The 17,992-nt window shown below is 41.7% G+C and overlaps 1 protein-coding gene across 4 annotated transcripts in view; it reads left to right on the forward strand.

Annotated features, from left to right (window-relative positions):
- The first annotated feature begins 1,457 nt into the window (after positions 1-1,457).
- Positions 1,458-17,992, forward strand: part of LOC111157096 (adaptor related protein complex 1 sigma 2 subunit) — a 28,871-nt gene continuing 12,336 nt past the window's right edge. For all 4 annotated transcript variants that reach the window (XM_022518333.1, XM_022518334.1, XM_022518335.1 and 1 more), the window contains exons 1-4: positions 1,458-1,492; positions 4,079-4,257; positions 11,530-11,638; positions 12,250-12,387. In XM_022518333.1, coding sequence (XP_022374041.1) covers positions 4,079-4,257; positions 11,530-11,638; positions 12,250-12,387 — 426 coding nt within the window. In that variant the 5' untranslated portion in view covers positions 1,458-1,492. The remainder of the gene's footprint in view (positions 1,493-4,078; positions 4,258-11,529; positions 11,639-12,249; positions 12,388-17,992) is intronic.

A 17,992-nucleotide genomic window follows, 5' to 3' on the forward strand; every position in this document is an offset into this window, starting at 1 on the left:
CATAATAAAAGCAATTTTCCAGCTTCCTTTGTAAGAACCTAAGTGACTGGGGTAATGAATACCATTCAACATGAGAAACCAGTGGCTGTTCAAGCAAGGTCACTTAATCCCATGGGGCTCCCCTTTGCTCATCTGTAAAAGATGAGTCGGACTAGATGATTCATCCGTCCTTTTCATTCAAAAAAATATGGACATCCATTATGTGCCAAGTATAATGCTCAGCACTACGGTTCTTAACAAATCTATCATTTTATAGTCCTCATCAGTCAACTCCCACTTATTAGATGTGTTATCTACCAGGCAGTGAACTAGGTTGGGACGAAAAATGAAAAAAATTCAAGACGTGCTAAATAAAGGCAAATGGACACGTGGGGATGCAAAAATGAGTAAAATCCAAGATGTGCTAAGCAGAGGCTAATGAACATGTGGGTGAAAGAGGGATTCGTTCTTACAGGGTTTGAGGGTGAGGCTTCATAGATTAACATTTGAGAGGAAGTACACGCCAGGCAGAGCAAGTCTTCCGCAAGGCTAACTGGAACCTAGGCGGCTTTGGGGCGGAGCGGCGGGGAACGCGACTCAGTGTGAAGGAAGTGGGATCTCAAACACGAGATGCTGTCTGGGCTTCTCAGCAGAGGACGGACCTTAATTCATTAGGTCCGCAGCACTGAGAATAGGCGAGGTAAGCCCAGGGAAGAGACACTTGCACAGCCTGGGGCAAAAAGTGTCTAGGGCTGTAGCAGTGCGATAGGTCGGACCGGCTGGATTCCAGGCGGGTTGGAAGCAGAATAACTGCAAAAGGCCCTCTGAACGCGTGCACTAGCTCCACGACAGAGCTGACTTGTTTTCCCCAGAGGTGCAGCACTCCCTCTCTCCCCTCACCAGCATCACGGGCAGTCACGCCTCCCCGCCCCACCCTCTTTGGGCTCGGAGAGTTATCGGAGCTTGAACTTGGCTCTTCGCAATCCTGACCTTCCCTGCCCCGCACGGCGGGGTCGACAAAGGGCACCGCAGAACCCCGTCCTCCTACCACCGGGTAGCCGGGGAAGCCGCCTGCCCGAGTTCGAAATGCACAAGCAGGAGCACGCAGGCGCGCCGGCCTTGGCAGCAGCCGCTTCCGGATCACGTGGCCTGACTTCCGGCCCAGACCACCCCTCTCGGTAGAGACGCGGCCAATCGGCTTTCTTAGATTGTGCGGTCTCCGGCGCTGCCTCCGGTGCCGTTGGCGAAGGCCGAGCTGCTTCCCGCGCGTCGCCCAGCCCGCCCCTCCTCTCGCCGCAACCCCGGCTCCTCCTTCGTCCGGCCCACGGGGCGGGGTCTGCCGGCTCGCCCTCCCCTCGCTGCCTAAGCCTTCCCTCCGCTAACTGGGTCCCCTCCCCACAGCAACACGGCTTCTCTTCCTCAGCCTGGCGACAGGGGCTTCCCCTCAGCCGCAGCCGCCACAGCCGCCGCCGCCGCCGGCCGAGCTCAGCCACGCCCGCGGCCCGCGGCCGCCGTAAGTCCCAGGGGGCGAGCGGGGACGTGGGGGACAGGGAGCCGGGAGGACGGTTTGGGCGCGCCCTCCGCCGCCCCGCGGGCGCCCCGACGACCCCACCCCGCGCCTGGCCGCCCCAGCCAGCCAGGGGTTCGCCGCGCCCCGCATCTCACTTCTCTCCGCGTCCGCGCGGTTCTCCACTCCGCACCGCGCCCCGGGAATGTGGGGGGCCCCGCGGCACCTGTGGTTTGGGAATCACCTCAAGTTTTGCGGGGCATTTTCGGGAGGGGCCCGCGGCTGGGGGCGGTGGCGGCGGAGGACCCTTGGCGCCCCCTGCGTGGCGGCGAATGCCATTGTCTGCCCCGCGCCTAGCCTGTCACCTCGCCCGGGCTCGGTCAGTGATGGACTGCGGCCCCATGGGGCGGCGGGGAGGCGTTGGAGACGGCCGGACCGAGGAACGCTGGCCCTGAGCCGGCTCCGCAGCTGAGCCTATTGTTTTTAATAACCAATCTCGAGGAATTGAGGTGCCCTGTGATTTGCGGCAAAATCAAAGCGTTAGTTTTTAACCAGAGGAAAGGAATACTTGTGCCTCGCAACCGGGTATCGTCCCATGTTAGCACATAATTTATTTTAAAGAGTAAATTATTTATTCTATAAAGTGGTAGGGAGGGGATATAGACAGCCGAGAGCGCATACTCTTTCAGAAAGCAAACCGCCACTCCTCCAGGTCGTCGGGGTCCTGGAATAGGGGTCTGTTATTCTCAAAGTTCTGGTAACGGGTTTGCATTAAACGTCCAGTTGATGCTTTAGTTGCTGTTCCCCTCCGAATGCCGCTGTCTTAACAGGACTTGTATGGGAGGCACTTTGACATCAAAAATATCGTTCGCTTATTTTGTGCCAGTGAAGGTTTTAAGTGAGGCGTAATAAGCCAATTTTAACTTTAATAAAGTTAAATGGCCACATCATAAATTTCTAAATACCTTGTCGATGCCCGTTTGGATTAACACAAAAAGCGACAGTAATTTCTTAGCGAAATTTGGAGCCCATTTTTATTCTAAATTGGCCGTGTAGATTCCCCTACCCCATATTCAGATTTAAGGTGGTGTGGTGCATATTAAGAATCGGGCTGCAGGGGCGCCTGGGTGGCTCAGTGGATTAAAGCCTCTGCATTCGGCTCAGGTCATGATCCCAGGGTCCTGGGATCGAGCCCCACATCGGGCTCTTTGCTCAGCGGGGAGCCTGCTTCCTCCTCTCTCTCTGCCTGCCTCTCTGCCTCCTTGTGATTTCTGTCAAATAAATAAATAAATCTTAAAAAAAAAAAAAAAGAATCGGGCTGCAGTCTTACTTGTAGTAACACCGTTGAAGGAACTTAACAACAGTTAGGAGGAGGGGGGGAAAAACCTGTCTGAATTCTACCTTTAAATTACTTTTGTAGGAACAATGCTTAATGTTTGCAGTTGGGAAGAGCAGTTGGATTACAGGAAGCTTTCCTTTAAAATTAAACATGTAAACTAATCAACAGATTTGAGGTTCCAAATACACATATACAAAATAGTTTAAGATACAGTAGAATTCAGCATCCACTCCATCTGTAGACGCTTGTTTTAAAAATTGTTTTAAATGAGGTATTTTGCGTAATGTCTCTGCATGTGTGTCTCTAAATTTTGGCTTTTTTTTTTTATTTTAAAGATTTTTATTTATTTACTTATTTATTTGACAGAGAGATCACAAGCAGGCAGAGAGGCAGGCAGAGAGAGAGGAAGAAGCAGGCTCCCCTAGAGAGCAGAGAGCCCGATGCGGGGCTCGATCCCAGGACTCTGAGATCATGACCCGAGCCGAAGGCAGCGGCTTAACCCACTGAGCCACCCAGGCGCCCCTAAATTTTGGCTTTTTAAAGGATTCTCTTTCATATTGTTACATTAACCTACTTCTCTATTGTGTGTATATTTATGTTGGAATTTTTAGAAAGCAAAGATGAGAAGAGACACTTAAAAGTCAGCCTTTTATTAAGAAAAATGCGCATTTATGGGGTTTTTTGTTGAATATTTTAGATGTTTTGTTTTGCTTAAAATGTGTGAGCGTAAACTGAAGAGGGCATTCTGAGTGATAGCAGTCTGAATACAAGTAATTCAGCTGGGGACTGGAACAGCCTCAGGATGAGAAATAGTTTGTAGATCTGCTGTTCCTTTCAAATGTATCTAAACCAGTTGATGTCAACAGTTCTCTTTTGAAGCATACAGAGAGTGTGAAATGTACAGCACAGGTAGACAGTAGTTGTCTTAAATTGCAAGAGTTATCTTTCTTTTTCCTCAAAAATTTCACTTCAGCTTTTTACCTGTTTTTTATTTTTTTAATTATGATTATTATTTTTTTCCCACACACTACTCTCCGAACTTATATGGCACGGGGTGGGGTGGGGAGATTTGCCCCTGGTGGGAAGATCTTTCTACAAGCATTTTCCTGCTGTTTTAACTGGCGTAGAAATACTGATGGCTACTAATCATTTGTCAAAGGCCCTGCCCCCTAAGCTTCTCTAGGAACCATGTCATCTTAATCTTTACGGAATCAAAGTGTTGCATGTAATCTTGGCTCTATTTATCTTAACAGATGCAGTTTATGTTGCTTTTTAGTCGTCAGGGAAAGCTTCGACTGCAGAAATGGTATGTCCCACTATCAGACAAAGAGAAGAAAAAGATTACAAGAGAACTTGTTCAAACCGTTTTAGCACGGAAACCTAAAATGTGCAGCTTTCTTGAGTGGCGAGATCTGAAGATTGTTTACAAAAGGTATAATTTTCATTTATCGGAAAGGCAAAATTGGATTAAATGTTCAGTCATTTATAATGTGGCAATGGCAGACTTTTGAGAGATGACATTTACAAGTAATGATTAATGATTTAGATGAAAAAGGTTTAAGTTAAAGCTTTGTGTCTTTTAAATAACTGGTGTTTTGATTGATTGTCCAGTCAAAAAAATAAAATCAGAAAAGTCGATTTAAAACTAATTATGTAATTAAAGGCATAAATGATTATTTCTACTTAATCATCTTTTTAGAAAAATTAAATGAATTTCTTTGCAGGTGAAAATGGGGTCATATTTTAAATGGTGTAATTCTCTGAATTTTGACAAACCTTGCTTAAAAATCTATACAGTAATGACTGATAATTGATATGCCTTTTTTCTGACTTCTAGAATCTCACTTTTGAACACCTTGGATGCATAGATCATTTAGTCATATAGAGGTTTTGAAACTCTCTATATAAGATTTCTTTGTTACTAGCATTTATTAATTTGAAGTACACTTGTTGCTGTCATGGAGGTATAATTAGATCTGATAATTTTGTGAAGAATAGATTTTTAAATTTTTGATGTTGAAAAATGACTCACACATTGGCTTTGGACACTAAATTTTTTAAAAATGTACATCTTTATTAATATCTAAAAGTCTTTTAATACCCTAAAATAACATTTCTCAAGATTGGGCTAATCAGGAGTTAAAAGAAATTAATTACTTTGTTTCTTCTCCATTTTCCCTCCCTTACAAATAATTTACTGTATTTAAGAAGAGTGTCTCTGCATATAAGAAATTGTCTTCTATAGGGGAAGTTCAGGGAACTAACAGTATGGGCTGCAAGGGGGGGGGCGTTGAAGAGAAGTCTGGGTTTTTATCTCTGTTCCTTTATTCTAGGTGTGGATGGGTTTTGCGTGTATGTGGGGGGTGGGTAGATGGCAGAGGAGGTGATGGGAGATTATAGGACATAGAGAATGTTTTAAATACCATAGAACTCTTTGCAATAGAATAAATTTAGTTATCTTTGGGTGATTTTGGTTTAGTACTTGTTGAGAAAACTCATAGCATTTTAGAGCTGGGAGAAGTCTTAGAATAATGTAATCAGGTGATTGTTTTTAAAAAGCTTTTTGCGGGGCGCCTGGGGGGCTCAGTGGGTTAAAGCCTCTGCCTTCGGCTCAGGTCATGATCCCAGGGTCCTGGGATCGAGCCCGCATCGGGCTCTCTGCTCAGCAGGGAGCCTGCTTCCTCCAATCTCTCTCTCTGCCTACTTGTGATTTCTGTCTGTCAAATAAATAAATAAAAATCTTAAAAAAAAAAAATAAAAAGCTTTTTGCCCAGAGGTTAGAACCTTCGATGAATCAAGTGGAAGTGGAGGTGCTCTCATGGAAACAGAACCGGGATCTCATACCTCTGCTCACTTGGCTTGTGCCCTCTGCATCAGAGATGGTTCATGACCTTTAAAACCACTACTGGTTCTTTTGTTGTTGTTTTTAAAGATTTGAATCATTTTATTTTATTCGTGTGACAGAGACACAGCGAGAGAGGGAACACTAGTGGGAGTGGGAGAGGGAGAAACAGGCTTCCTGCCGAGCAGGGAGCCTGATGCGGGGCTGGATCCCAGAGGTCCGGGATCATGACCTGAGGTGAAAGGCAGACGCTTAATGACTGAGCCACCCAGGCGCCCCTAAAACCACTACTGTTGATTAAATTTCAATTTTATGAAAGGAAGAATTTGGGAGAAGTGACTTGTCCAAGGTCATATTCCAGTTAGTGACTGACAAGGGGGCTAGAACTCAGTTCTGAAGTGTGGAGGCAAAGGTTTTAAAACAGGGATGAGAAAAGAGCAGATCATGCCTTTTTGAAAGGATCCTTGTAATTGGAGAATGAGTAGGGGGGAGGGCTGAGGCTGGCACCTGAGCGATCTCTTAGGAAACTGCATTACAATGAGGCCCTGAAGGAAGACCTCTGCTATGGGCTCAGCAGGTGGAATGAGCTGTTCCTACAAGGTAAGGTTTTTTGTTTTTGTTTTTTGGGGGTTTTTCTGCCCGAAGCCAGGAGGGCAGGGATTCCACACTTCTGTTTCAGCTGACGGTAAACGTGAGGTAGCAGACAGGTTGACTTTGAGATGCTTGCTTTTCTCCGAGTGGGCTTGGAAGTCAGGGCGGAAATTAGGCATAAAGTGGTAAACCACCAACATTCAAGGGGCAAGCAAAGGGGGAGAGACTAAGTATAGGGTCAGTAATGTCAGGAAGTGGGAGTGAGTTTTGAAAATTAAGTTACCAGGGCCAAATATTGCAAAAACAATAAAAGTGAAGGAAGAATCTATTAGGTTTTACGGTGAGAGTTCCAAAAATGCCATTTGTCGGAGGAACATTTTCAGTGAAATAGTAGAAACTCTCGAAGAAATGGGGCAAAGTGTGAAGAGGTGGAGGCTTTTAAACAGCAAATGTAGACTATTTCGGGAGCTTCGTCAGATGCGAAGAGGTGGTAACCGCCCATAGACACAGGAGTGAGGGACAGAGTTTTTAAAAAGGTGTGAGAGACTTCAGCTTATTTCTAGATAGGGGAAGGAGTCCCCCGTGTGGAGGAGGAAAATACCAGCAAGGGAATCAATCCCAGGAATCAAGTTTCCTGCCGCTGAAGGCAAGGGCCTGTTCCGACCGGAGGAAGGCAAGCACTGGCTGGTGTTCCGCACGCAGCACTTAGCCCGCCCGCGCTGGCCTACCACTTTTCCTTTTATTTTTTATTTATTTTTTTTTTAAGATTTTATTTATTTATTTGAGAGAGAGACAGTGAGAGAGAGCATGAGCGAGGAGAAGGTCAAGAGAGAGAAGCAGACTCCCCATGGAGCTGGGAGCCCGATGCGGGACTCGATCCTGGGACTCCCAGGATCATGACCTGAGCCGAAGGCAGTCGTCCAAGCAACTGAGCCACCCAGGCGTCCCCACTTTTCCTTTTAAATAAAGGCTGTAAAGGGTACTCTCACCTGAGTCTGATACTTTTATGAAGCTCCTGTAAGTAAAAGGTGTACTTAAAAAAAAACAGCTTTATTGAGATAAGATTCACATATAAAACTTAGAATTTTTAATCAGTTTTTCTATGCCTCTGCCCCCATTTCATACTGAAAACCTCATTTATCGTATTTAAGAACATATTCTTTGTTGACATAAACGAGTGATTTTTTTTTTCCCCCTAGTCCAGCTGGAAGAGAAGACCTTTTAAGCAAAAGGAGTCTCACTTCTGAGAAATTCTGAACCAGCACTGTCGCTGTTCTGTCAGCAAGTGGTCTTTAGGCCTGCCTGCCTTCTTCCACTTGTCTCGGCCGCATTCTTCTTGCTGAGCGTTTCGCATAGCTCCCCGTCTTGGGAAGGGTGGGGGGCGGGGTAGGGGTCCGTAGGGAGAATATAGCTGAAAAAACAGACTGAAAATCTGGGGACTTGAGTTCTGTTTGGTTTGCACCCTTAGCTAGTTTTGTGACTTTGAACAAGTCATTGTGTGTGTGTGTCCTCACCTCTGAAATAAATGCTCTTGAAAATCCCTGAAAGACCTAACACTGTATGCTTTTTTGATTCCTATTTTATGCAGCATGTTATGGAAGAGGCACTAGATTGAGTTATACAGTGAATTTAAACATACATGTATCTTACTAGTTTAAGACTTTGCCACAGTACTGTATTTTCTTGACCAACAAAAGAATTTTTAATGACATACCGGTGGGTATTGAGAATAGTTTAGTCACATTCACGCGGTCAGCTGCCACTTAGCTGACTGTGGAGAAGTCATGTGTTTTGAATGTAAGAATAGGCACTTTCAGATGGTCTGTGAGTGCCAGTAATTAGAGTAAGCCTTAATCCATTCTGCTAAAAATAACCAAACATACCTTTCTTCTTACTAGTCTATTATTAATTTTACTTCAGGTTTAGACTTACAAATAGGTACTAAGAGAACAAAATGAGCTCATAATTGAATTTTTAAAAAGCATTTGCTTCTAAAAATAAGGAGTATGCTTCAGGTTCTCTTGGTAATCTTTTACTAAATCAGTATAACAATTTTTCTCTCCCTCTTCAAAGCTCTTAAATATTGCTTATTCAGTTTTAATTTTTGCCAGGTGCAGGATTACTTTATTTAATACAGTTCCTGGCTATAGTTTTTAATATAAACCCTTAACAGGGGCTTTGGAGTCAAATTACTGTTCCTGGGGAGGTTACTCGGTTAAGCTTGGGTCTCCTATAAATGCAAGTTAATAACAGTATCTTTCTTGAAGAGTTGTTGTGAGGATTAAAATGGCAAAATATGCAGAAGCCTTTGCTAACATTTAGTGTCTCACTCAGAGGACTCCGTGAATGTTACCTGTTAACTATTCTGTTTCTTTCTTCCATAAGCTTTCTGTAGAGAGGGGCATTATAACCCTGATAACTAGATAATCACCTACAACAAAGAATTTGTCTAACTGATGGCTCTTTTTCCATTCTGAGTGAAAGCAAGCATTAAGGTAGTATTGCAGGACTTTTGTATGTATGTATGTATGTATGTATGTATGTATTTATTTATTTACTTGGTATTGCAGGATTTTTTTTAATATCTTATTTATTTGAGAGAGAGAACAAGCATGGGGAGCAGCAGAGGGAGAGGGAGAAGCAGATGTGAGACTCGATCCCAGGCTCTGGGATCATGACCTGAGCTAAAGGCAGACACTTAACTGACTAAAACACCCAGGTGCCCCTGTACTGCAGGATTTTAAAAATATTGGTTGATGCTTGGACACATCAGTCCTGGTGATATGTAAATTAATATTTCTAAATGATTCACACAATTAAGGACCATTGACAAGTGCTGTTTATTTGTAAGTCAAGAGGCAGTACTGTGGGTAGGAGCGAGGATGGTATAAACATTAGATTGCTTAACAGTAGCATTGTAGGAGTGCTGACATTAAGAATAAAAGGAATTTTACCCAAAACTATTAATAAATTCCTTCTAATGGGATTATTTAAATAGCATTCTCTTCGTGTCAGCTAGTCATGTCTCTTTTTTACCTACCATTTTTAATGTGAATTCCTTTAATCTTTAGTTTTCTTGATTTGGAGACTTGTAACGTGTCATTTGTATCAGTTTCCTCAAATTCAAAACTATTTGGTGAGTATGGGTTGAAGAGGATGGAGAGTTGGAATTGCCTTTCTTTTTATTATTTTAATTTAATTTTTATTTTTTATTTTTTTTAAAGATTTTTTTTGTCAGAGAGCACGCACAAGCACTGGGAGCTGCAAGCAGAGGGAGAAGCAGGCTCTCCGCCGAGCAAGGAGCCCGATGTGGGACTCAATCCCAGAACCCTGGGATCATGACCTGAGCCGAAGGCAGATACTTAACAGACTAAGCCACCCAGGCACCCCTAATTTCATGTTTTTAGAGAGAGCGTGAGTGCGCATGAGCAGGGCTAGAGTGGGTGGTGACAGAGGGAGAGTGATAGAGAGAATCCCAAGGAGATTCCATGCTCATTGCAGAGCCTGACACAGGGCTCAATCTCGAGACCCTGAGAACACAACCTGAGCCAGAATCAAAAGTCGGACACTTAACTGACGGAGCCTCCCAGGCGCGCCCCCCCCTTTGCGTTTTAAACAGATAACACGAAACCATAGGGTAGGAAAGAGAGGAAGCACTTTGTTAAAGTTGGAGGTGGTACCCTCTTGGGTCCTTCATGCTAATAAATGGACACATTCGAAAGCCTCCTCTTCAAGATCGCAGGAGACCTGCCATTTTAAATAACATATTAATCAGGTAGAGTGGACATGGCAAAAAAAGGCAAGCTGTGTGTGAAGAGGGCGTCCTTGCAGTGGAGTGGGGAAAGGTCTGACTCGATCCCAGGCTCTGGGATCATGACCTGAATGGTCCCAGAATGACCACGTGGCAGGTCTGGACTCGGGCCTCATTTTTTTTTTTTTCCTTCCCCGCCAGTCAAGAATGATGGTGCTTGCTGTTGGAAAGATCAAATAATTGATCTTTATTTGGTCAAGTTGATAATGTGAATAGAGCATTCTGTAAATACCAGTTACTCTCCTATTGAAGAGTAGGAATTCATTGAATTCCAAAACCAAGTTTATATGTACGTGTGATTTTCCATTAATGCTATGAGCAGTAACTGCTCATTGTGTTTCCTAAAATTCACCAAGATGCTCCTTGGCAAAAATTACAATCGAAACTGAGACTTGTTTAAAATGTTTTGGGTTTTCTGCTTGTGTTTTTTTCCAAAAGCCTGTAATACACTTAAACCATTTGTAAAATGCTCTTTTAATCCTCCTCAAAAGACTTGGTCATTGTTTGTTATGCCTCAGGGTTGTATGTTAAGTTTGGCTTTTTTGGGTCAAGTATAATGTAGCCTCATGTGCTAGAATCCTAATTTGGAAGAGAATATGAGTTTTCCAATGTTAATATTCAAGGGGTAAATAACAAACTTTCATTTAACAGGTACAACTTGGAAAATTTGAGAACAGGTCTCAGTTTCCCCTGTTCTCTTTCTCTGACTTCTGTAATAACTTAGAACTGTTCTTTTCTTGGAGTTTATTCCACAGTCCTAGAAATCTTTAAAAACAATTCTATGCCGTTGGGAGTCAAGATAGTAGTTACCCTTGGGGGGTGGCAGATTGTGACCTAGAGGGGTTAGGAGAGGGGATTTAGGAGTTCCGTAATTTGTTTCTTGATCAGGGTGCTGGTACACGGGGTGGGTTCACTTTGAGATCTCCTCAGGCTGTACATAGGACTTGTGTTCTTCTCTGTTGTGTATATTAATGCTTCAACAAAACGTTTCAGTCATTGCCTTCACATTGACAATATCTTCAATAAGTCCTTCAGTCGGAGAGTTTATCGTCTTCCCTGTTTACTTGACGTTTGAATTAATCACACAGCGCATTTTGTTTTAATTAGGTAAACATAAGATTATATTTCATACAATTTAGGACCATTTCATTCATTGTATTTCATAACTGGGTCCAGCTATGTTTTAGATATTCATAGAAGGCAGCCTAAAGAAGAGCAAAACGAGTTCATCTTTCTACATTTCTAGATGGTATGATTGAGTGATTGTTTTTTGGTTTTTTGCTTGCCTGTACTTTGCAAACTTTCTCTACATGCATTCATTCCTTTTGTAGTGCAGGAGAAAAATCTATACTGTTGTGAAGGGGGAAGTAAATTGTGTAAGTATGGGATCTTTCACAATAGGATATGAGAACATATTTAGGTTATAGGGTAAAATTTCTTCCACATTTGCTTTGTTACAGATATGCTAGTCTGTATTTTTGCTGTGCTATCGAGGATCAGGACAATGAGCTAATTACCCTGGAAATAATTCATCGTTACGTGGAATTACTTGACAAGTACTTTGGCAGTGTGAGTAGTATTTTGTTTTAGGAAATTGAATGCCATAGTATTTTTTAAAAATCTTCTCTGTAACAAGTTTATTGTTTGATTGTCTTAGGAATTCTGTTTGAAAGTAACTGCAGAGGTGGGGAAGGGCTGACTCTCTTTTGCCAGCCGGCCCAATCGGTTAACTGCTGCAATGCGTGACCCCACAGCCCTGCTCATTTAATGATGGTTGTGAGAATGAGGTTTAAAATAGTGAAACAGAAAGGAGTTCAACTGCAAAGATTAATGTTCTGGAAGTGCTTAGTATAGAATTTAGATTTGGTAAGCAGTTATAATCACATTGTACAGGAAGTATGTATTTAAAAAGGTCATTGTTTATGAGCAGAGAATTACTCAGTTGCCCATGTTGAGAACTTCCAGAATCAGGTCTTATTTAGTTTGTAGGCCTTGTGTTTCCAAGTACTTGAGATTTGAAAATTAAACTGACTAAATCAGTGATACTTAATTATTGGCAAGATTGCCATTTTTAGAAAGAATTAAGATCGATTCACTGACCACCTTTTTATTCACTACTTGATGGTGGGTAAGTATGTTTTGCTTTCTTCAATTTTAACATTGTTTTTCTTGCTTCTCAGGTATGTGAACTTGATATCATCTTTAATTTTGAGAAGGCTTATTTTATTTTGGATGAGTTTCTTTTGGGAGGGGAAGTTCAGGAAACATCCAAGAAAAATGTCCTTAAAGCAATTGAGCAGGCTGATCTACTGCAGGAGGTAAGCTAATTGGAGTTCTCTTTACTACACATTAGCATGTTTTGCTATTGCTAGGGAAGTCTCAGTTATGTTCCCTCATTCTTCAAATTTCAGAAATTACTCTGAAGCATGCTTGGCATGTAGTGTCCATGAGCAGTACATTGATTGGAGTATGTGTCAGTCACATCAACTTAGTTATCTGTGGACGGATTGTTTGCTTTAGAGATGGTCTATCATGTTGATGGCCCATTTTTGGAGCCCAAAACGCTAGGGTCTAAACGTTTAGAGGACAGACTAAGAAGGGAAAAGATTTGTCCAACAGTAATTTGAGAACTCTCCATCCATTGTTCTCAATTACTGCAGGTAACTCCTTTGCGCATAGTGTGGATGGGTCATCAGCCGACTGTGAGACTGTGTCATTTTCATCCCAGATTGGTTCATATTTTCACCTCATGTCCATTAAGTGCAAATGTAGCCAAGCCAATGATAGTGTTAAAATTACCCTTTGTAGAACTCTCTAGTTCTGTGTTAGCAAAACCAACTAAAAAATATTTGGCCTTTTCTTTGCTCTCTTTAAAGATTTTATTTATCTGTTTATCTGAGAGAAAGAGAGAGTGCGTGAGCACAAGTGGGGGAAGGGGCAGAGGAAGAAGGGGAGAGCAAGAATCTCTTAAATGGACTCGGCACTGAGTGGGGGACCCAGCTCAGGGCTCAGTCTCATGACCCTGAGATTGTGGCCTGAGCCGAAAACCCAAGAGTCGGATGCCTAACCAACTGGGCCACCCAGGCACCCCTCTTTGCTCTCTTTAAATAACAAACCCTGTTCTGTCAAATGACTATATTCTTACTTTGCCTTGATAGCACAAGAACTGTTGATAAGCCCCTTCCATTTCCAGTTTCCACAGTTGTCCTGAGTTCATTGTATATTTGCTATTTCTGAACTTTCAATTTCTGAAGTTTAAAATTTCATAGATAAGGCCACCTTTTTCAAAATACTTAGGAATACCTTAATTCAGATACTAAGTTGAAATATGCTTTAGCGGTCATTGTGGTTTTAATCAAATAGAAAGTCCGTAGCACAAGGAGGAGCTAGTCAATTTAAAAAAATGTAGTGTTTTCATCAATTCTCTTTGTTAGTCTTAAAGGAGGCTTTAAATCCAATTTTTTAGCATTTCTGTTGTCACAGAAATGTGAACTAAAAAGAGTAAATGTCTCTTTCTTAACTGTGGGCCTCAGTGGGAGGGCGCGCCTTGGATGACGGCTCTGCGGGAGTCACTGCCCGGGTCAGTTGTGAGGATTGCTCCAAGTGGGGGTGACGTCATCAGAACATACATATATTAAATGTGAGACAATACGCTGTACCTGTCTCGATCTTGAGTTAACCAAACAGTGGTTAAGGTGCCTGCAAAAGCAGAACCTTTTTTGGCAGGCCTGACGCTAGCCACTGGCAGTAGTGAAATGAGCACAGCCCCTTTCCCACATGCGTAGTTTGCCACAGTTCTCTATTTAATTGACTGCAGATATGTCACTGGGGAGATTTTTTATTTTTTAACATCTGATATTGTGACCTCAGGCTCATATTCTCCTACTGTAAAATGGGTTTTGAAGTTAGGACCTCCTTCTTTTGCTATTTACCAATCAGACTTTTCTAAAAATAACGTCAAACCAGAATCAGGAACTGGGAATTTTTTATATTTGTCTCTTTCCTTGTTCACTTTTATATTTCATTATTATGGAACTGTAATTTGCTCTGTCAGATCCTGGTTCTTCATCATTTCCTCCAAGTTCTTCATCATTTCCTGATTAATTACATCTGTCTTAAAACATTTCTAAAGTTCTAGAAGTTCACCTTTTAATTTTAATATAGTTTTTCCTGGAGACCAGTGTTTAGGGCACTGATCTTTCCTGTGTCTGGATGGTTTTTTAAATTGTACTGACTAATTGCTAAAGACTTCAAAATATGACCGATATACTAAGTTTACTTTATAGCTTGTATTTGGGATAAAAATGTCATTCCAAGTCCATATTTGTATATGTGTGTATCTCCCCTATTGAAGTATCTTTTTTTAAAATAAACTTTATTTTTCTTTTTTTAAGATTTTATTTATTAACTTGAGAGAGAGAGAGATATCACAATTAGGCAGAGGCAGGCAGGGAGAGAGGGGGGAAGCAGGCTTCGCACTGAGCGGGGCACCCAATACGGGGCTCAATCCCAGGACCCTGAGATCATGACCTGGGCCAAAGGTAGATGCTTAACCATCTGAGCCACCCAGGTGCCCCTCCCCTATTGAAGTATCTTAATAGTAAGTACCATCTCCCTTTTTGAAGTAGTATTTTTGTATCTTAAAGAGAAAGGAGGAGTGGAGAGAAGCATAGGATGTCTGTGGTCCACGTTAAGATTTTTCTTTTCCTGGGGCACCTGGGTGGCTCAGTGGGTTAAGCCTCTGCCTTTGGCTCAGGTCATGATCCCAGGGTCCTGGGATCGAGCCCCACATGGGCTGTCTGCTCAGCGGGGAACCTGCTTCCTCCTCTCTCTCTGCCTGCCTCTCCGCCTACTTGTGATCTCTGTCTGGCAAATAAATAAAATCTTTAAAAAAAAAAAAAAAAAAAGATTTTTCTTTTCCTGTCTCACCCTAGTTTAAAAAAAAAAAGTTGACTACTGTTAAATATGGTTTCTTATCTTTAGAGGAGAGCTTTGGCCTGGTTCTCATCTGTGGCTACCTTAACACTGTTTTGTACATGAACCAAAGTGATAGTACATTAAGACATCTTCTCTTCAGTGGCCTGAGTGAACCATTTCTCTTAATTTAGCCATTCAGGTCTTGAGGCAGAACACCACTGGTCCGTTCTGAATTCAGAGGGGGTTATCGTACATGGCAGACTAAGGCCTTTATGACGCCAAGCTGAATCTCTTTGGGGCAGTAAGGCTTCAGGTGATTCCGTTCAGGTTAACCTGTTACTCATTCAGGTTATTTGCCAGCATACTGTCACACACGCAGGGATGACAAGCTGCTTGTTTCCTAAAGTAGATTCATTTATATGTTGATACATGATACATGTTTGCATCTTTGGGAGAGTATTTAAATGTGTTCATAAAACAGGTGGTGGAATAAGATGAGAAAAAACTGCTAAATTTCTTTCAAGTTTCCCTTCTACCCAAGTTACATAAACTTCTTGTGGTCTGTTTAGGCAGGCCTTCATTTTATAGGCCAACAGAACAGACAGTTGACAAAGTAGGTTTTCTCTTAGCATATTCTATATAGTCAGTAACGAGAACAGGTCTGGACACCCGGACAACAGAAGAGAACAGGGTGCCAGCTGGCACTTATTGAGCACTTAGATGGGAAGCACCCTGTGCTAATCCTCGGGGTGTCCTGAGCAGGGTCCCGAGCACCTTTTAACAAACGAACAAGCAGAGGCTCACGCAGTGAGCTTCCGGGGACTGGTCCCAGCATTCCAAACATGCTCTGCTGGCCTTCAGAGCTATGTGAAATCTTGACCACTGAGCAGTATCCGTGTCTCCCCCCGCCCTATTTGTGTATTGTCTTGAAATGTGTATTTTAAACCTGTTTCTGGTACCAGCTTCCGTGTTTTCCAGTAATTAAGAGATTCATCATTCTGGAGGTTTTTCTGTTATGGAACAGAGTAGACTTCCTAAGACAGATGCCATTTTTTACCTCTTACACTGAAAATGTTCACTGTCTAAACTATCAATAGTCGGTATTTTCAAATTGGATATATAGATACAAATAATACATTTTTGAAGTCATTTCTTGTTGGATTTATCGAAACTGGATTTATAGTAGCTTTTTTGGTATTATAATTTGGGATATAGCATTCACTTAGCCTATGTCATGAATGTGATTTTGCTTCCAAAATTGTAAATATAGCTGCAAAGGCACTTAGCTAAATGTGGCCTTAAATTTGTAGAATTCCTAATTAATTTATTTTAATCTAGTTTTCTTTGTGTTGTGATTTTCCTATTTGGTATCAGCTCTTTTACTTGAATTGATTATTTCTAAACACCATGGATGACTTTGAATTTATAATGAAAATACCTGTTGGCTTAATGCATGGAAATCACAAAATTATTTTGATTTTAGCCCTTTTAAAATTTGTGACATACACATTTCTATCCTTAAGAATGTTTATTTTCTTCAGAAAAATTTCTTTAAAATTTCAGTCCTTCATGTTACAGGCAAACGGCACAGTCGGGAGAAAGTAGATCTTCCATTAGCATATTATAGTGAGTAATGAGAACATAGGTGTGTATTTGAATAATAATTGCTAAAACCTCGGACATAGTGATTAAATAATAAAGATACCTTTTTAAATTTTACTTAGCTACTTGGTAAACAGTGGTTCAGTTTTGACATTTCTAGAGTGAATTCTGAATTCTGTATTTTTGGTATTTGGTTCTGTGAATACATAATTAAATTTGGGGATAAAGCCCAGAAAAATTGGTCCATTATCCAATTTTTAATGTTTGTTGGGATTTAGCACAGGTTTTCTTAACATGCCACTGGTACTTAACTTGATTGCTAAATTACTAAGGTGCACCATGCTGAGATTACGAAATTGACATTCTTTGCAATACTTGGAACACTTCCCCAACACCACCAATTATGTGCCTATTTTAAGCTAGTTTTCTGAGGGGGAGGACTTGGGGGAGTGGTACAGTTGATTTATAAACATAGATCGAATGACCAAGGAAATACAGAGTGCATTTTCTTTGTAAAGTCAGGCACTTACCAGTTTTTCTCTGCTCCTTAATTTTATAGAGCCAGAATGAAGAATGGGGAGGTTTGTCTGAGGATATCTTATGATAAAGAGCAGTCTAAGACTTTAGTCCCTTTGACCCCCAACTTATTTATTGGTAACTACCAAATTTACCATTTTTGTGGCATGGATAAGATGGGGTGTTATGCAAAGACTGTTGCACGTGAGATGATTTCAAGTCCTTGCCTGATCTGTGAAGATCGAATAGTTAAAACACCGGGCGTTGGGCTTTAACCTCGGCGGTAGATGCATGACGGTGTTGATCCGCGCTTTGAGATGTGTCAGCCTTTCTTTTATATACTAACAGCATCATTTTGAAATTTGTGGGGGTTTTCCTTTTGGGCTTTGTTTGCTGTTGGTATCGTTTCTCACTAATGTAGTCTGTGAGGTACCAAAAGCAAGCATCACACTCCCCAATTGGCTTCCACTTCGAGATGACCCACTTTATGAATAGATTCTCTTGGATTTGCCGTTATTAATCTGCTCGGCGAGAAAGTGGTGCTCTATGGAGAATTAGTGCCGCTAGAATTGATCTGTTTTAGTGCTGGGGCTGCATGATAGATCTTAGTACTATGCACCATCTTTGTGGAAGTAAGAATAAATCTTTTGGACTGCGTAGAAATGGAAAGGTAAGAATCTTAGAAAAAGTGATTTTTATTAAAAATGACTTCTGTAACTTAAAATTATTTTAAGTGGATAAGTACTTAGAGTATTGAATAACATGCCTTTTAGTATGAAGTTTTGGGATTTTTAATTAAAATCTTGCTAATTAAGAATATTTGGGTATGCTAACCAAACTCAAGAATATTGTACATTGTTTTATAACAGCTAGGTGTGTTCAAATACA

The sequence above is a fragment of the Enhydra lutris genome, unplaced genomic scaffold (genome assembly GCF_002288905.1).
Source record: "Enhydra lutris kenyoni isolate GAN:26980312 unplaced genomic scaffold, ASM228890v2 scaffoldscaffold52, whole genome shotgun sequence".
Classification (NCBI taxonomy): domain Eukaryota; kingdom Metazoa; phylum Chordata; class Mammalia; order Carnivora; family Mustelidae; genus Enhydra; species Enhydra lutris.